Raw genomic sequence first — 20,294 nt, forward strand, 5'->3', positions numbered from 1 at the left:
TGGCTTGTTTCCAGACGGGGTGCCTGGAGGGGTGCTTCGGCTCCCTGTGCCCTGCCTGTGGTCCTCCACACCGCCTCCCGGCTGGAGCTCCACTCCAGCTCCAGCCCTGTCCTTGCCCAGGCATCCGCAGACCATTCCCTGCTGATGGTCCACTCGGGACAGCTCTTAGTCACCCGCCTGTGTTGTTGCCCATCTCTCCTCCGGTACCTCAGCCCTCCTCGGGTACATCTTTGGTATGGAAGATGTTTGACAGTCGGTTGCACGCTACTTGCAGATCATTTGGTATTGTTTGCTATTTTGTGAAGTGTGTGAACCTCCTAAGGAAGATCTCGGTCCTTTAATGAAAGGGCTTCATGTTGCATTCTCTGTAGCACCCAGTGGAGTGCTAAACACGTAACTGGTTCCTTAGTGGAGACACAGAATCATAGAATGCTGAGTCGGGAGGTGACTGCTTTCAAAGAGAGTGTGTAAAAAACGTCTCGGAAGTGTATTCAGTGCAAATGTCGGTCCTTCTAATGCAGGCGGGTATTAGACCATTTAGAATAACATGGCTTAGAAGGAGCTTACAGATCACAACTTACCTAAGTACGCTAATTCCTAGAGAGGGAACCAGGAATGTAAACTGTTTGCCAGTTTCTTTTTGTTTAGTAGTAGGCCCACGACTGAGACCCATGTCCCAACTCCTGGCCCAGTTAATGCATTTCTTGACAGCTGCAGCGCCTTATTCCAAAGATGTCTTTGTTAAAACGAAATCATTATTAGAAGAATAAGCCACACATCAGTTCACCGAGAGTTTAAGTGTTGCCGGGAGAAATGGAAGCTGTGCTGGAGCCGAATTTCTAATTAGGCATTAGGGGAGAGGATGGCTTTTTACCTCTGTCTTCTGAGAGCTTAGAGGGAGCACCCTAGGCTCTGGATAGTCTGCGAGATTCACATCCGCAGCAAGCACTTCTCCTGTTTTATACATTATGTTTCTATGTTTCCCATAGAATGCATCAACAATGCAAAAGGAAGCATAATTCCTTTTCAACAGGGCCTAAATATAAATGCCTATTTAAATGCACGCTAGTAGTTCAGAGAGTAAACTTGACGGTATTCCTTGGCATGAAGGAATGTTAGAGACAGAAATGGCAAATGCCATTTTGAGCCAACTTTCTTTTCTTTATTTTCTTAAAAGAAATCAGTGGTTGATCCAGCTATAGTGAACCGTAAATTTGTCAGCAAACTTGAAATAGCTCCATGTGAAATAATGTGAACTGAATATAAGGTTTTTATTTTTGAGCTGAAGAGGATGCAGGGATTGTCCCATTTGGACCTTCCCTAGTCCTTTCTAAACCTGGTACACAAACTAATAACACTGCCTGCACCTTTTCTCCCTGCATAGATGACATGACAGTCCATTGATTTTTCATCAGCCGCTTGTATATTTAAAAACTTTATTATGTATGTGTTTATGTATTTACTTGTGTGTGTGTGTGTTTGCTGGTATATACATGCCATGGTGCACATTCCAGAGTAAGTTCTCTCCTTCCGCCGTGTGGGTCCTGAGGATTGAACTCAGGTCAGCAGACTTAGTGGTACCCACTTTTACCAGCAGAGGTATCTTACCATCCCTTCTGATCTTCTTTAATTGATAGTATTAGACTGGGGAATTGCGAAAAGCTAATGACACAATGCATCTGGATTACAGTAGATTTTGGACAATATCTCTGGGCAAATTTCTTGAGGACAATGTAGGGAGGATTATTAGAAGGGTTGTAGGTGTTTTGAAACCCTCATTTTGTTTGGGAATGGCAAACTGTAATCCGGAGGCAGCTGTCACATATGTGGGGCAGGATCTGCCCTTGGACTCACACTGTTCCCTTTCCCCATCAGCCAGGGATTGGGAATGTCAAGGATGTTGATGCTTGTTCAATAGAAGGATAACATTTGATTAATTAGCTGTGCCAAATATTGAAGCCATCTGCCCCACACAGTAGTGTGTGCCCGTAACTGAAGTGTTTAGGTAGCGCCTCCGAGGCCATCTGTTGGTAATGCTCCAGAGAGGCTCCTGTGGAAACAGGAGGGGCATTGAGTTAAATTATGTTTAAATTCCTTTCCAACTCTAAGGTTATATTAATGCACTGCGTGTGGACTCTGGGAGACCTACTAAAAAAACCTTACTTGGAATTTCTTGTAAATCTCTAGTCTATAAGTTGGACACCTAGAGCTTTCCATGTATCAAGTGATGTGCCCAGATGCTCACACTTGTAGGATGAATGTGCTTTCAGACATGTGAGACCATCACAAACACAAGCATGTCCACCCATGTGAAGAGGGATTGTGGTTGAGCTTGCTTTAGGGCACTGTGACTGCTTCAAGGCACTAACCACAAACAGCAGAGGAAGGGGGGTGCAAGGGGAACCCCAAGCCAAGCAGAGTCCTTTCCTTTTGATCGGGTGTTTCCACCTGAGTGGCTCTGATGGCTGGAGCCTAGCCATCTGCCCCAGGCAGGATGGCATGAGACTAGGGGCATGAAGTGGCTACTGCTCATCCCCCCTTATAAGCATCCTCCGAAGGCTACATTAGGGGACTCCAATTTCCTGCTATGTAACTGGCTAAAGTAAAACACCAGTGACTCTTCAGCCAGTGCCCCAGTGTCTAGTCTTTACTGAGACATCTAGATTAATTCCTAAGCAATTTTGAAATTCCCAGTGAAGGTAATCACATTTTTTTGAGGGGAGGTTAATTTTTTAAAACAAAATATAAATGATGTGAATTTCTTAATTGCTTAAATCAAGGCAAAAATTCACAGGACTAACAGGGTAAGGTGATTCTTGGCTCAGTTTTGGGATGACATTTGGTGTGTGTGGTGGTCAGACACAGTTGACTCCATTCCTTCTGACTGACATCTAAGAGGAAGTACTTCCTTGGGTCCAAAGTTAGGGTGCCAAGAATAGGACTGCGCCAGCCTGCATCCCTTCAAAAGGCTGTGTGGCGCAGAGAGAGAATCCTGCACTGGGTATGAGCCAGCTGGTGGCTATGTTTGTGAAATCAAACATGAGAATTCACTCCTAATGCAATTATATGAAGCACTTAGGCACATAGTGTGTGTTAAACTTAGTATAAAAAAATCTACACAGATGTGACGCAGGTTAAGAATCTAAGTGTTGACACTCACACGCACACCTCATGCACTTCTTCCTGACTTTAACTCCCCCTTCCTGCTAGAGGGGGTTGTCATCCTGACCTCCACACTCTGCATTTTTCAGAGGAGGCAAGGAGAAGCCCAAAGAGGCTGGGAACTGATGTCATCTCACACTTCACGCTAACGGGAGCCACGAGGAGCCTTCTGTTTCTTCTGAGGGTGTGGAAAGAGTTGTGTAGTGTTGCTAAGTTTAGGCTGTGTCTCAGCCTTGTGGATAATCAACAATGGTGGTGCTGTCTGCAGGCTGTGCAGCTTTGTAGAAACCACCGAAGGGAAGGGATTCTAGCCAATGCGTGTTTGGAATCTTAAATTGGTATATAAAGCATAGAGGTGGATGATACGAAGTTTGGGGACAGTCAGAAGGACAGGTGCGTCAAAATTATTGCAGCCAATTGTCTCAGCAACATCACCAAACTACAGAGTGAGCCAGTGGCACCAGTCACATTTCATTCAGATCACCCCCTTCCTGCCCATGCAGCAGCTCGGCTCCCGAGAAACAGTCTTGCTGAAATGCAAAAACCACTTCAAATGTTTTTCCTAGAAAAGAATAATCAGCGTGTATAGCTTAAAAGGTTTATTTTTATTTTATATTTGTTGCAATTTAAGAAAAGTGGAGTTTGAGAGAAAGCCACCATGTGACAGGGTTCAAGCAGAGGGTTTTATTTTTTATTTTTTTATTTTTTGGGAAAAGGATCATAAAAAGGGGAAAGGGAAGGGGGAAGACTGGACTCTGGGACAGGAGTGGCAGAAGAGAGGAGAAAGGCAAGAGGGGAAGGGAGGGAGAGAAGAGGGGAGGAGGTGGGCAGGGCCCTTTTAAAAGGGAATGTAGTGAATGTGCACAGGTGGTGCTCTTAGTGGCAGCAGCTGAAGGTGTGTCCTGTTAGAACCCCAAGGGCAGGCCGGTACAGATGCCTGAATGCTAACAATATTCATGAGTGTTTCACCTATTTGAAAGTATGTTTACTGCGTGCATGCCTGGGGTCCACAAAGGACAAAAGATGGTGTTGGATCCCCTGGGAACTGGAGTTACAGACTGTTTCGAGCCCTAGTCCTTGCAGGAGCTGTAAGTACCCTTAACTGCTTAGTCATTTTTCAACCCCTCATCAGGGTATTTGATTGGCTTCTGTGAAGAAATGAAATGCATTTGCTGATGAGTGAAAACCGAAGGCCTGAATTAGTGAGTGTGGAGCAATTAAAATGTAAGAGTAAGAGAGTCAGAAGGATTCTTGTCTTTATGCTAATAGGAAGATATGCAGTTTGAAATTCTGGTGTTTTCAGTACTATAGCTCTATAGTAGAGCTTGAAGTCAGGGATGGTGATGCCTCCGGAAGTTCCTGTATTATATGGGATTGTTTTGGCTATCCTGGGCTTTTTGTTTTTCCATATAAAGTTGAGTATTGTTCTTTCAAGGTCTGTGAAGAGTTGTGCTGAGATTTTGATGGAGATCGCATTGAATCTGTAGATTGCTTTTGGCAAGATTGCCATTTTTACTATGTTGATCCTACCTATCCAAGAGCATGGGAGATGTTTCCAAACAAGTGGAAGACCTGTATGACAGGAACATCAAGTATTTAAAGAAATTAAAGAAGATATCATAAAATTTACTTTTATGTTATATGATCTTCATACTTGTATCTGAAGGTAGTATTATACCATATTATGAGTGTATCCCTATTTTGTCTGTGACCCATTACATGGGTCAGATGTGGACTTTTTTTCGGTACAATGTTGGTGATCTAAATGTCTCAGACTTTGCATCAAGGCTTAGAGATGATACCTAATCTGCACTACCTGCTTCATTTTGTTTAGATGGAATCTCACATGGCCTAGTCTGGCCTCAAATGCACTACTTAGCTAAGGATGACCTACCCCGCTTGTCTTTCCCTCCCGGGTGTTGGGATTACAGGCATTAGTAACCTTTGTCTGGTCATGTTTCTGGGGGTTAAACCAGCCCAGTCTTGTCCTTTGATCATCAGTCCTCCTCTCTGTTACTGGCTTTCTTGAGTTCAGCTCCAGTACTTAACCAAAGGGAGTCTGCCTCTTCTTCGATCAGCCACTAAATGGAAGTTTCTGTTTCCCAGACTCTCTGGCCATAGGATTGTAGGCTTATTTTCCGTATCTTTTTTTTTTTTTTTTTTTTTTTTTTTTTTTTTTTAATCATTTTTTATTTTAATTTTAGCTGGCACATTTCCCATCTTCTAATTTCTAGGTCCTCCCTCCCTCTCAGCCATGCACCTCTTCTCACCCTCTTGTGATCCTCCCTACATAGGGGATGTCTAGAGTCTATCATTTCACTCTTGGTAGGGTCAAGGCCTCCTAGGAATTCTAGAGCACAAAGCATCTCTCTTGCCTGAGAGCACATGAAAGACAGATTATTATCAGGATAGACACTGATCCACAGCTTGGGCCTTCTCCACTGACACTCATTCCCGGGATTAGGTCAGTCTCCCATTGCTCTGCTGTAGTCTGGGGTCCAAGCACTCCCTGTTCAGTCAGCCGTCTCTGCTGGTTTGCCCGGCCCATTCACTTTGCCAATTTGCTCATCACTCCTCTCTCTCTGTCACTGGGTTCCTTGGGTTCAGTTCAGTGCTTAGTTGTGTGTTTGCCTCTGCTTCCATCAGTCCCAGGATGAAGGCTCCCGGATAGTTATAGACATCAAGTTCATTATCAGGAATGGGCATTCGAGGTGGTCCTTCCACTATTGTAGCTTGCCAATTGATGTTATACCTTTAGATCACTCTAGGTCACTCTGGTGCCTGATCTGTCTTCGATCCTATGATTCCCTCTTCCCCCTATTTTACATGCCGTGTTTTTGTGGTACTGGGGACTGAACACGCTAGGCAAACACTCTGTTGACTCAGCTACATTCCCATCCCTCCTTACTCTCTTGTCTTTCTCCATAGTAGATGTCTCTCCCAGTTGTCCCATGAGGAGTAATATCCGTCTCTTTGGCTACAACCTGTTGGAACATTAACACCTTCAACACAGGATAGGTCACCCTTTAAGACTGGGCAATTTTCTTTTGTTTTTCAGACTGTTTATTCGATGGCTCCCTTTCCTTTCCCACAGTTGGCTGAGTTGAGGGAAAAGTATACTTACAACATTACACCATTCCCAGCCACAGTTAAACCCACTTCCGTTTCTGGGTAAGTGGTTTTTTTTTTTTCCTTCCCTTTGTTTACATGATGGAAGACTTAATATCTTGATTTGTTATTGTAAGTTGATATTTATTAAGCCCTCCAATATATGCAAACTAACTTGGTACTTAAAATCTGAATGACAGTTTCCCAAAGGTTTATAGACTTAGATTCTCAGGAGAGCTTTTCAAAGTATGCTTTCCAAACAGGGTGAGCCAGGCAATGAAGAAAAATGTAACAAACCTGCAACTTATTTAAAGCTGTCAAATACTTAAAATTTCAGTAATTTAAACAGTGTGAAACTGGTATACCAATTGATGTGTGAGCAGATTTAGCATAGTCTTTATAAAGGCCAGAAGGGGACACACACACACACACACACACACACACACACACACACACACACACACACACACACGCCATTTAAATCCTATTCCTTAAAAAAAGTCAGTATTTTCTCTATTTTTCTTTCTGTATGTTCCAAGGCGACACGGTAAGGCCAAGGATAGTGATGAAGAGAATGACCCAGATGATGAGGATGCTGTTGCTAGTGCTGTGGGGTGCCTTGGACCTTTCAGTGGGCTGCTGGCACCTGAACTGCAGAAGTACCAAAAGCAGATTAAAGGTAAAGCGTGGTCCTTCCTTCATGTCATGAGTGTTGGTTCATTCAAACCAGGGCATCATTACTATTTCTGGAATTGTCTGACTGATTTCTGGCTGGTTCCCACCATTCCTAGTCTTTATAGAAACATTTTCTCCATGGTTTATCTTCTGGCAGTGTCTGTCTGTCTGTCTTGTTGCCCACATGAACCCCGTTCATTTGCACTGTACCAGCTGAGCCACACGCCCAGCTTCATTTTGATTTTTAACCTGCCTGAACACTGGGTTCCTGTATAGGAATTCACTGAGATGTATAGATTTCGGTTCTGGTTAATTTTGGTGTGTGATGGATGTTTTTATTTATTTGCAAGGGATTTTTAAAAAAATAATAAAGTTTATAAAGTTAAAGTTTCACTGAGGGGAAGAAGGCTAGGTTCACTCTGCCTTGTGTGTATGTCCATGATACTCTTCTCTCATCTTTTAAAATGACTATCAGAGATCTGAGCCTAACAAGATTCCCTTTGGTTCCTGTAAGACCTTTTACACCCTTTCTTGTCTGAATTTCAGTGTTTTGGTTTTTAGACATGGACTCAATTATTAATGTTAGAGCTTTTTTTAAAAATCTGTCATTACTTTGATATGTAACTTTTTATTGGCCCTTTTTATTTTAGAGATTTATTAATAGGTGTGTATGTGTCTGCTTGAGTGCCTCTGTACATGTTTGTGGATGCCCGTGTACATATGCGTGTGTTGAATGCCTGCCTGTGTACATGCTGCTGTTAGAAGAGGGTTGTCTATCTCCTGGAGCTGGAGTAACCGCTGCTTTTGTGTCTCTGAGCTACATAGATGTGTTCTAAGATCTGAACTCTGGTCTTACAATTGCACAGCAAGAGCTCCTAACCACTGAACCATCCCCCCAACCCTAGGGCTAAAGGTTTTGGACCTATGGTCTTAGCCTATGGTCAGTTTTTCTTTCTGTGCAATTATAGACTAGAGTGGTCATCACTTTCTCATAATAGTGCTTCCTAGTGATTTTGTTCAAATTATCCATTCCTTTAATTCTTTTCCTTAGAGAAGTGATTTCAGTAATGAATGAAGCAAATCTACACGATGCCCAGATTTTCTCTGGAGACATTCTCAGTAGATATTAGCACAGCTGAAATCTGTCTTTCTTCCATTGGTTCCCAGACTCACTTTCATATATTGCTTTAGGGAAGTCTGATTTTCTCTCCGGTCATCTAGGCAGCCCATGGGTACACATGCTCACCAGAGCAATGGTTTCTCTTTTTGGGGTACAATCTTGATTTTGCCAAAGGGAAAGTTCTGCTAGCCGTAGATGTCACAGTGTCAGAAACTATATCAAACATAACATCCATGACAATCAGAACACTTGTGAAATGGGCAGATGGATTCGCTTCTGGTGACAAAGTGATCCAAAGTCTCAGACATTCCTAAAAGGTGCTGTTTTTAAAAATGTGCTTGTAGCTGGACGATGGTGGCACACACCTTTAATCCCAGCACTCAGGAAGCAGAGGCAGGTGGATCTCTGTGAGTTCGAGGCCAGCCTGGTCTATAGAGCAAGTTCCAGGACAGGCTTCAAAGCAATACAGAGAAACCCCGTTTCGAGAAAAAACAAATAAATAAAAAAATAAAAATATGCTCGTAAGTCTGCAAATGGTTAATCCCTTATACGTCCTTTGTAGATGTGAGGATGTCACACAGTGACTGTCATAGGACATCTTGGTACCGTATTTCTGTGTGGAATTTTTAGAAAGTGGTATTGATTTTTACCTGGAGGTAGTTGACCTTATGTCTACATCATGAAGAAAGTGGCCATAAAAATCAGTGAGCCTCTAGCTCATTAGGGACTGCAGAAGCAAATCAAAGCCAGCACTTGGTAAATGCTAGAGTGCGGTTTCCTGGTGTAGAAGTTCTTGGCAGTGAAGGCACCATACTCTGGACGTGGGTAATCTGTTTCCATTTGCTCTGTCTTCCCCACTGACCCTGTGTTCCTTCCCCGAGTGCAGAAGTGAGTGAGGAACAGAGCCTGAGATCCAACAACATTGCGGAGCTGAGCCCGGGGGCGATCAACTCCTGCCGCAGTGAATACCATGCAGCATTCAACAGTATGATGATGGAGCGGATGACCACAGACATCAATGCCCTGAAGCGGCAGTACTCTCGGATTAAGAAGAAACAGCAGCAGCAGGTCCACCAGGTGTACATAAGGGCAGGTAACGGGATTCTTTGGTCAGTTTGAACTCAACCCCAGGGTGGACACTGTGACTCTAGGATGGCCTCAGAATTCTCGTTGCGTGGCAAATACCTGACGAGAGCAAAATAAGGGAATCCTTTGTCTCATATGATGACTCACAGTCCATCGTGGAAAGTGCGGTGGTCGGAGCGGTGATAGCTGGGACGGCAGGAGTGTAAGACAGCCATCACGCTGTGTCCACAGTCAGGGAGCGGAGAGAGATGTGTGTTCATACTGTTTGTTTTTCTTCCCCCTTTTATTCAGTCCAAGACCCCAGCCTAACAGATGGTGCTGATCACCTTCAGGGTGGGTCTTCTGTCCTCAGGGAACCTCTCTGGACACCTTCACAGACAAGCCTGGAAGTGTGCCTCCCAGGCGATTCCAAGTCTAGTTGATAGTGAAGATTAGCCATCATGCCCGTATCCCATAGTAGCATATTTAGAATCTCATTTTCAACTTTGTTTTTATCAGGGTGTAAAGAAGAAAAGGACCTGGGGTTCTTTTTAGGTCCCAAGGAGCAGGCTGTGGATGGTATTATATCCCATTTACTGCATAAGTGTGTTTGTCAAGAGGGGTTTACAAATGATTAAAATGTGGCTGAGCTACGCAATCCTTGGATCTGAGTAATTTTAGAAATCCAAACCCATGGGCCAGTGAGATGACACAGAGGGTTGACATGCTTATGCACAGGTCTGATGGCCTGAGTTCAGGCCCTGGACAGGACAGAGAAATGACTCCAAAAGCTGTCCTCTGGTCCCATGTGTGTGTGTGGTCCACATATGACTCCACCCATGTGAATGTGCACTTGAAAACAACAGCAGCAAAAAAAAAACCCAAAACAAAACCAAGAAACAAGCATTTGGAAATGGAATCTAGCCACCTGTGCACTTGCAAATTAAACCCGGTAGTAATTCAGCAGATATTCTGACCAAGGAAGAGGGAGAGGGAAAAATGGAAACTGTGTCTCACTAATAAGCTAACTCCCGTGTCTCAGCAGTGTGCAGAGGAGAGCAGTGTAATGCCATTCTGTTGAATGCTCTTTTCCAAGGATTGTCAGGCTCCTTTTTCTCTTTTACGATCGCCCAAATCAGAGTGAACAATCGGCCGTGCTGTTTAATATACGCTGGTTTGGGAGTGGTTTCTGAGCATGTGACTGATCTTGGACACAAACTGAATTCACCGTCAGGAGAAATAGGAAACTCTTGAAGGATCTAATTCCACTTCGAACCATTATGAAAGAAATCATGAACATACATTGCCATTCTAAAGGAGAGGGTGGGGGGCACAGTGGGAAAAGATTGGATCAAAGCAAAACTAAAAGCCAGCAGGGGAAACACCGAGTCCTGCAGCCCTTTCTCTGATGACTGGGACATCAGTTTCAAAGGGCTCAGATGGCTTGTTTCCCCTGCAGCTTTGGTTACGCTGCTTCCTGTATGCAGCTCTTGATGGCAGAGGTTTCATAGCCGAGGTATTGCAGCATCTTGTGGTCTCAACATGCAGCCCAGGCTTCATCTTCACAACCTCCTGTAACAAACTCTGAGAGTCTCCTCGTGGGGTCCGACACTGCCGAGCGTAGACAAATTGCAGCCACAGTCCAGAGCAGAGCAGTGACAGGTTCTGTATGAAGTTGCTTTCTGAGACTGGAATGTGCTCACCCATGTACAAATGTGCACAGAAACATGCATGCACACATGTGAGTAAAACGGGGGGAGGGGAGACCAGCTGAGAACATAGGTCATTGGGAGGTTCACATTACTTTCCCACTAGCCAACTTCTATCTTCCAGAGTGCCTTTCTCCCTTCTCAATAAACTGACTCTACTTATTACAAAAAGGAACACCACACACACACACACACACACACACACACAGAGAGAGAGAGAGAGAGAGAGAGAGAGAGAGAGAGAATAATTCACGAAAGAAACTCACAAGGACAACACTGACCCAAACATTTCTTTGCTTTGTCCTTAACCCTCTGAGGAAGGACTAACACATGCCCAGGTTTTACAGCAATTGTGGGTGGTCAGATCAGGGTGAGAGACAGGGCATCATGATTCTTTGTCTTTGAGGAGATGATGAACCCATTTATTCACATTTATTGTTCAAGACTGCTTTTATGCTACAGTGGTTAAAAGATTTACAGTCTAGAAAGTTAGCTGTTCCCCTCTGCAGAGCACAACTCCAGTGGCTCTCATTAAACAAGGGAAGAGTTTGCTCATCAGAGGCAGAGTTACAGAGCATTGACTCCCTAATTTTAGGGTGCCTATAAAGTCATTTAGAGATTGGATCAAGTTTAGAATGTGTTTCAGCAAGTTTGCTGGCAGGCATATACTTCAGATCCTGGGTGGGGCCTGGGCTTGGAGATTTTAGGAGATGGCAGAAGATGAGGTTAGAGCCATGAGTGCTATCTTCAACTCACAGCAAAAGACTGCGACTTAGGAGAATGGAAGGTGGTCATATGGATAGTACTCCAAGTACCAGATTCCCAGGGTAGGGAGGGCATGAGGTACCAGATTCCCAGGGTAGGGAGGACCTGAGGTACCAGATACCCAGGGTAGGGAGGACCTGAGGTACCAGATTCCCAGGTTGGGCAGGATAGGAAGTCAAGGTCTCTAAGACCCAAGAGCTCCTGTTTTCTTGGGAAGATTAGGAGAAATGTTATTTGCAGAGAGTACATCGGAGGTGTGGAAGAAAAGAAGGAACTTAGGGAAGGTAATAAAGATCTGAATAGATCTTTGAAAGGACTGAAAGAGGGAAAAGGAGGAAAGATTAGTGGTGTTAAGGTCTCAGTGGAACAAGAAGTCATGAACGTGAAGGGCTAGGATCCAGGAACAAGAACATGAGCATTAGAACTGAGCCTGGAGTTTCTCTGGGATTGTGACCAAGGGATAGGAATGGTAGGATGTACAGTTGTTAGTGTAGCCTTGGTTGAACTGAACAGCGTCCGTCTAAACCATTTGGTGTGTGAATTGAAGATAAGAGGAAGGGCTATGAGAGGCTAGGACAACCAGGAGGTAAGAGTCTCCATGGTTTGGTACCAGCAATATTTAGTTTGGGAGCCTGAGATCTTGAAGAGTCAAAGAGGAATATTAAGACATGTGTGTGTGTGTTTGTGTAGAGAGGGAGAGGGGGAGAGAGAGGGAAAGAGAGACACACACAGACAGAGACACACACACAGACAGAGACACACACAGAGACACACACACACAGAGACACACACACACACAGAGACACACACAGACAGAGACACACACACACACAGAGACACACACACACAGACACACACACACAGACAGAGACACACACACACACAGACAGAGACACACACAGACAGAGACACACACAGAGTTGTTAAGGTTCAGGATGGAGGAGGTAAAGGAACCATGAAAACGGCAATAGGCAGGCCAGTGACAACAGCAGCAGATCGAGGAAGATGGTAACATGAGGTAGAGAAGCGCTAATGTTTCCAGTGAGCGGGGGTGTGACCAGGGGCAAACGATGAGAGTTGAGGAGGGAAGACGGAAGCCAGCCAGGTGGCACAGATACCGGGGAGGAAGAGATCTTCCAAACACTTCTCCACAGTGCTTCTGGCCGCTGCCGTCATCTCTGGGATCTGAGGTATTAGATGCTGCATTATAAACAGGACCCCGGTCATCTCCTCAGGAGGAGGACGGCGAGGCCATCCGTGCCCTCCAGAACATTGCTGTGCTAATTGCCTTTTGACTTCCAAAGCCCATTGAGCCTGAGGCCCATCGAGGTTTTCATATTTAGGGCCATGCACTGGGATAGTGTGATCCCACTGCGTTTACTATCTCTGAGCATGTCTTCAAGTCTGTGTAGTGTGTTCTTTCTCACACCTCATGCCATCAGAGTAGTGGTCCTCAAAAGGCGAGGCATGACCCCTGTGGGGGGATCAAATGACCCTTTCACAGGGGTGGCCTAAGGCCATTGGGAAACACAGACATTTACATTACGATTCATAACAGTAGCAAAATTTTAGTTCTGGAGCAGCAAAAATTTATGGCTAGGGGTCAGCACAACATGAGGGAGTGTATTAAAAAGCAGCAAAATTAGAAAGGTCGAGAGCCTCTGTGTTAGAGTTTATTGTGTTGTTTTTGATTTTTTCAAAGGTTTTCTAGATAACCCAACTTCTAAGGTTGTTTCTCAGAGACGGAAACTCTAAGAATCAGCAGGGAATCCAGCTTTTTTAGGAATACATGGGGTCAGAAGGGTCCCTGTTCCTTTTTTAGGTCAGTGTGTGTTCGACTTCGTAACTGAGCAGTGTCTGAGAGAAACAGTCAGAGGGAGGTGGGGTTGATTTTGATTTGTGGGTCGCAGGGTTTCAGGCTGTGCTAGGCTGGTTCCCTCACCATGGCCTGAGGTGGCGAAGAGAGTGGTAGGAAGCCGCGGCTAGAGAAAAGCTGCTATGCCACCACAGCCAGGACGCAGAACCAGAGGGGAAGAGCCTGGGGAGAAGAGCATGCCTCTGGTCAGCATGCCTCCCGTGACCCACAGCTGCAGTTTCAACCACCTCCACATAACTGATGCAATTGTAGGTTCTTTGAGGGGCAGTTACTATCAGTTAGGTCAAAACCATGATGGAGTCAGTGATGGGATGGAGCAGCTGGGACTAAGCCTTTTGGGGGCATACACCCCATCTAAACCATAACACATCCCCAGCCTCCAGTGCTGTCTTCTCAGAAGAGGAGGAACTGGGCATCACAGGTGCTAAGGTTTGTTCAGTTTCTACTGTCCTCAGTCACATGACTCTGCCAGCACCTGGGAAATCCACGGGGAGAAGATTCTGGGAAGCCAGCGCTCTGTGAGATTGCCGTTCCGATAGATGTGTTTATGCATGGTGTGTTTCACACAGCCGTTCTTTTCACCCTTTCTTCCAGACAAAGGACCAGTCACCAGCATCCTCCCATCTCAGGTAAACAATTCTCCAGTGATTAACCACCTTCTCCTGGGGAAGAAGATGAAAATCACAAACAGAACCACCAAGAACGCAGTCATCCACATCCCCGGCCACGCAGGAGGCAAAATATCTCCTGTCCCCTACGAAGACCTTAAGACAAAGCTCAACTCTCCATGGCGGACTCACATCAGAGTCCACAAAAAGAACATGCCAAGGACCAAGAGTCACCTGGGCTGTGGGGACACCATAGGGCTCATAGAAGAGCAGAATGAAGGCTGTAGGGCTAGCAGCCTGGGGGCGGCCGAGGAGTTTCCCTCGGGTTGTGCAGCGACAGCTGGCGGCGAGGGCAGCAGCAGCTGTGATGGTGACACTCCCAGGACAATCGAAGGGCAGTCTCCAGAGCCAGTATTTGGGGATGCTGACGTGGTTGATGTGGCTGCAGTTCAGGTGAAATTAGAAGCCTTGGAACTGAACCGAGGGGATGCCCCTGCAGAAACTGAGCCCAAGGTGCACCTTCCCTGCCAGCCGCACGCCCCAGAGTCAGCCGATGCTCCCGGAGAAAACCAGGCTACCAGCAAACCTCTCCCCGGCGGCAACTCAAAAGCCCCCATCTTCAGCCCCTTTCCTAGCGTCAAGCCACTTCGGAAGTCAGCCACGGCCAGGAATTTGGGATTGTATGGCCCTACAGAAAGAACGCCAACCATGCACTTTCCTCAGATAAGCAGGAGCTTCAGCAAGTCGAGTATTGCAGGCAGCGGCAGCAGCTCCAAGAAGCGATGACGCCTCCCAGCCGCTCAGTGTCTGGACTCACGTGGCACGGCGGCATTAGCATGCCAGCCACACCCTTCCTGTGTTGTTTGTCCAGTAAACATGAATTGAGAGGTTCGGAGCCGAGCGCCAAGAGCTCATCCAAATGGGAACTGGAAGTGTCGTGGTGGGAACCAGGGCATCCACTGGGTCACTCGCCGTAAAGTGAATAAGTGGATTCTTGTGACTAAATAAATCGTGTGCTTCTCAGTTATGGATCTTCCCCAATTTTCCTTGTGAGCTCCTTAGAAAAGACAATATGTAGACTGTTAAGCCCTCTTCTGGTCTTCTCAGGGCCTTTTGGTGGGATCCCTGAAACAGCACCATATCCCCCTGGCCTTCCTGTCCCCCGGACACCACTACTACTCAAGCATGAATGAACACACCAGCTTGCTAGATTTGAAACTGTAGAAAGTAACTTTCTTTCAAAAAAAACAAAAACAAAAAAACTTCCAGATGTTCCTCTTTCTGCTCTGTTGGAAAGGGGAGAGAATTTGTGTGTGTGTGTGTGTGTGTGTGTGTGTGTGTATGTGTATACTTTAACACCTGTCTTCACATTGTTTTTTATTCATACACTAAAGCATAGCAGAAAAAAATCAAGATTCTTTAACTTCCTATTTCTGCCCATGAAAAAGAAAGCCTTTGCACCAGTTGAATAACAAATTGGAGAGCATTTGGAGACACACATGTGGGCTATGCATTAAGCAACGACTCCAGACTGCTGATTCCAACCTTTCCCGAGGCCCCTTTTCTTCTCTCGAGGAGCCAGTGAGCTCTGTGTGGAACGTGTGCATCCTCTGACTGTGGTTCCTGTCCCCACCAGCTCTCTCCACTGCAGATGCACAGAGCCTTTCCCATCCAGAACACGGCACCCGTGACTGTTACTTGAATTTTGTTCTTTATGGGTTGGAGTTCTTTGTTATTTGAACACTGCCTTTCTCTGGAGAAGGCCCCAGCTCTTTCCCTCATGTTCCCCTTTTGCTCCTACCCTGGTCCCAGCAGGTCAGAGGTAGCATTGTCTCCGCTATGCAGTTGGGAACTCTGCGCCACCACACACACGAAGTGGCGCTCGCTTCAGTTACTCACGGTAAATAATCCAGTGTTCCATAGGACCTCACTATGTATCTTCTAGTACGATAAGCTGGCTGACTGCTCTTTGTCCATGTGCACTGGCTACAGAGCTTGTCCGAGCCAAGACTAGGAAGCCATTCACTCCACAGCCTCCTGACTCAACGGCTCTTTCTCTCCATGGCAGAGTCCTGGGATGGCGTTTACGGGATGAGCTGTGAAACCTCCTCACCATGAAAATTTACTTCCTTTTCAAAATGCTTTGTGCACCTTTCCCTTGCCTAAATGAAGGGTTCCTCACTCAATTGCCACCGTCATTAGCAGAATAGAGTGACATCTTTACCTTCGTCTCTGGAAGTCTTTGGCCGTTCTTGCAGGAATATTGTTGGAGCCGTTGGCGTTCATTTGAGCAAGTCGGTTCTCCAATTCTGAAGCCAGAGCTGGTTTCAGAGGGGGCTTTTACAATGAGAGGTACTCATTTGTGGAATTGTGTGGGCTTTTGCGAATGAAAAGCCTGTACAGGAATGACACATTTCATCCCCTACATGTATTTTTGCCCCAAAGGGCCCAAAAATAGAATAAGTAGTTAATAAGTTATTATAGTTTCGGTAGGAGTTCTATCTGAAGTTAGCATGGCAGCTTGTTAACAGGTAGCCATGTTTTTCCTAGGCCTGGGGAAGGATGTGGGTTGGGGGAAGGGGGTTGGGCTTACTTTGCATGCCACGCCCAGGTGATGGGACCCACTGTTTCCTAAAGCTAAGCACAAGGATTCTGTTATCTGATAAACTTTAGATAACAACTGTTCATCTCATTGTCTCATTTTCTCTCGATCATCCCAATTAAGTCCCTCCCCCAACTGTCGGTCATGTCTGACTTGAATAATAAGTTGTTTGCTCTCTACCAGGCTCCCTGGCTCCTGAGAGTCTGGGTGTTTGCAGGGGGGAGGCGGGTGATCAGGTGGGGCGACTACCAGCCGTTCTATCAAATCTCCTCTTATGTTTTGAGAAAGAGACAAGAGAGACCCGTACAGGGTATGAAGTGAGTATCGGTTGAATGGGTAGTTGAAAGGGAAGTGTTTTTTTTTTTTTTTTTTTTGCAGTAAAAATGACCATGTCACTTTAGAAAACTCAACAGATCCCCGTTAAAGCTCTCTGTACCAACACCGTGCATGCACTGTACCAAGTAGTCACAATGCCAGCAGGTCCACTTCTGAGCCTTTTAGAACAAGAACTCTGTCATAGCCTCTCCCACAGCATGTACAGAGGCCTGTATCGACTCTGTCTTCCCCAAGTATCTGACACTGTATGCAAACACCAGAAGAACTTAACTGTAGGAGTTTATTTCCATGTCTGCCTGTGTCCCCTGAACACTTTTTTGGGGGAGTCAACACTGCACCTCAACCCTCTGTAAAAAACCCTCTAGATCTAAACCTATTTTGTAATGTCCATCTATGGCTGTAACTGTTTGGAACAATGTTCTCCCTTTCTCTTGTCTCGTTCTGCAGAACTGTACTGATGACAAAGATATATGCATAAAGTTTCTCACTGTTGTAGTAGTCGTGTGGTTTTCTATCAGAGTGCTTCAGGAAACAGGGCTGTGGCATTCCTGTCCCCCAGTCATTTTTTCACTGATTTCTCTCCTACATCCCACTCGGTCACAGGAATCAGGGAATGGGCTCCGTTTCTTCCATTATCAATGGGTGGGTAGCAGGGTTCCCTGTTGCTTGCCCAGAACCAGGCAGGAGAGCAGGTTCCTGAGAAATGAGCAGATGGAGGATGAGAGAGAGAGAGAGAGAGAGAGAGAGAGAGACAGAGACAGAGACAGAGACAGAGACAGAGAGAGACAGACAGACAGAGAGACAGAGAGACAGAGAGAGAGAAAGAGGATACATATGTATATGGTGTACATATAAGTTGACTTTTAGACCTACCATTTTACTTTGTTTAGTAAAAGAGAACAATAACACGAATTTACTTCTTGGTCTTTCAGGAAATCTGCATGAACCAAGAGCTAGGATCAAGTGTCCAGCATCTACCACCTCTCTGCATAAATTCTGTAATATTTCCAAATACTTTCTTTGCCATTAACACCAGTCATTTGGCAGCATTTCAGATACACGGATTTTCCTAATTACAAAGGTAGCATGTTTTAGAAACTTCAGAAAATACAAGGATTTGTTCATGTTTGGGCATATATCTTTATCAGAAACTGTGCATGCGTGTGCACGCTTCCCACTGCTTCCAGGTCACCAGGGCTGCACAAATAAGACGTAGAAATGGCCAGACTGGGTGAAAACACAGTTGCCATGAGCATTTGGGCCATGGCAATGTAAGCTTTTGTTTCTCCTATGAGGTAGTTGATCGTGGCTGGCAAAGTCTAGCGATGGAGCCACTGCTTTACAGCTGTGGATGGAGGTGTTACTGGAGAACAGCTCATGATAAAGGATGGTCTGTGCTCACTGCTCTGGGGAATGGATGGGGCTGGCAGATGTAGCCGTAACATCAGCTCCCCTGCAGTTCCTTTCCATATCAGGGTACCAAGTGCCGACCCTGCTGCCATAACAAGAGACCACTAACTGGAAGCCTTCAACAACAGACATTCTCTTCTCCCTGAGTTTTGGAGTTGCAGAAGGAGGAGGTCAAAGGTCAAGGTATCGGCAAGTTTGGTGTCCGGTGAGGAATTTCCTTCTTCCTGGTTTGTAAGTGAACAGGATGTGTGTGTGTGTGTGTGTGTGTGTGTGTGTGTGTGTGTGTGTACACATGTGTATGGGGGAGTGTGTGTGGGCTGCATGTTCTATCACATTGCTGCCGGGGTGGTCTTTGGAAAATTAAACAGATAACAGGCCCATCTTCCTATTACTCTGATTTTCTGGCAGATGATAAAAAGCAAAACCATTAGCATGATCCAGACCGCGAATAGTTCTCTGCATTGTTTTCTCATTATCTGTCCCCTTTGTTGTCATTCTTGACCTAACACCATCCGAAGAGCACTGTCGACAGTTCTTTGGGATTCTGTGTGTCAGGCATTATTCTAGCTTCATCACATGTGCATGCTCATGTCTCCCTCAAGGAGCACTGTGAAGCCTGGGACCATTCACTGTGCCAGGTGATGAATCAAGGTGGCTTCGCTCTTGACTGTTGATTGACACCTGGCTGCTAAATCGCAGACTCTGAACTGTCTGACACCGAGGCCTGATAGTTTCCTCTGCTACCTGCCCGATAAGTAGGTACACTCGTGAATTTTGTATTATTGTGACAGGTACCTGAAATAATAAAAAGGACAAGGTTTATCTTGGCTCATGCTTCTAAAGCCTTCTGTTGATGGGTGGTTGGTCTTTGTGGTTTGGGGTATGGGGCAAGATGGTGAGAGCCAAGCCACTCACCTCATGACCAGACACCGAAAGAGACCCCAAAAGGAAAAGACAGAAATCTACAGCCTCTTCAAGGGCACGCCCCAACGACCTGGAGACCTCCTCCTATCATGAGTAAATACTACTACCACCAATAATAAAATAAATAAAAGACCCAGAAGATATAGGCACTTCTAAAAAGTGGTGACACGAATAAGGGATGCTTGTGAATCCAAGGGTCATTGTTCCTGGGAAGCAGGACATGTGAAAGTCTAGTAAGGGACACCATCAAACATTTAACTAAATGCCAGGTGGCAGGCTCTCTTTTCCACTTGAAAACTGGCTGACACATTTATGTCAACTGAAAATGGAGTCCCAAATATACCTAAATGTTCTTTTCCTGGAAATCCTGAGATCTGTTTTCAAATTCCTTTATCAAATAAAAAGCAAGGCTATATAAGTCTCACTGTCCACAGGAATGTGTCTAGTCTGTGTGTTGGCATGCCTGATGTTTCATTTGTTCGAGTCTGCTATAATTTTAGTTTCAGTTGGAACGTTAGTGTGATTTTGAGGGGTTGTATTGATAAGTTCTCTTTTACTTTTTAGATGCTCAACTCCCTGACATGAGTGGTAAAATCCACTAAAAATGAAAAACCTGTAACCCAGTTTTCATCAAGGCCTGGCACAAATTTTGTTTTTGATGCCACCCATAAACAAATTGACAGCACGTTGCAAATAAAATCTTCGCGACATTTGGTCCTGACTTAGTCATTGTTCCTCAGAAAAGCAAATGATGTCACCATAGTTAGCATCAATGGTTTTAAGGGATTCTTGGAATTAGTGGTGATTTAATCCCCCACTCTCATGAGATGCATCCTTGACAAGTCACAGAACACTATCCATGTTTAATGTTTTCAGGCTTGCAATTGTTTGTGTTTCACGTGATGAGCCTGGTTCTGCATGGTCCTTGAGTTGC

General features: G+C 45.3%; 1 protein-coding gene across 4 annotated transcripts in view; it reads left to right on the forward strand.

Annotated features, from left to right (window-relative positions):
• The window catches only part of Tbc1d30 (TBC1 domain family member 30), a 72,897-nt gene extending 55,376 nt beyond the window's left edge, over positions 1 to 17,521 (forward strand). For 2 of the 4 annotated variants that reach the window (XM_040754805.1, XM_040754807.1), the window contains 5 exons: positions 6,221 to 6,333; positions 6,810 to 6,949; positions 8,952 to 9,158; positions 9,650 to 9,709; positions 14,075 to 17,521. In XM_040754805.1, the coding sequence (XP_040610739.1) occupies positions 6,221 to 6,333; positions 6,810 to 6,949; positions 8,952 to 9,158; positions 9,650 to 9,709; positions 14,075 to 14,874 (1,320 nt within the window). In that variant the 3' untranslated portion in view covers positions 14,875 to 17,521. The remainder of the gene's footprint in view (positions 1 to 6,220; positions 6,334 to 6,809; positions 6,950 to 8,951; positions 9,159 to 9,649; positions 9,710 to 14,074) is intronic. The other 2 variants (XM_040754806.1, XM_005081523.4) reach the window with 1 other exon arrangement.
• Positions 17,522 to 20,294: the final 2,773 nt, after the last annotated feature.

The sequence above is a fragment of the Mesocricetus auratus genome, unplaced genomic scaffold (assembly GCF_017639785.1).
Source record: "Mesocricetus auratus isolate SY011 unplaced genomic scaffold, BCM_Maur_2.0 Super-Scaffold_100011, whole genome shotgun sequence".
Lineage (NCBI taxonomy): Eukaryota > Metazoa > Chordata > Mammalia > Rodentia > Cricetidae > Mesocricetus > Mesocricetus auratus.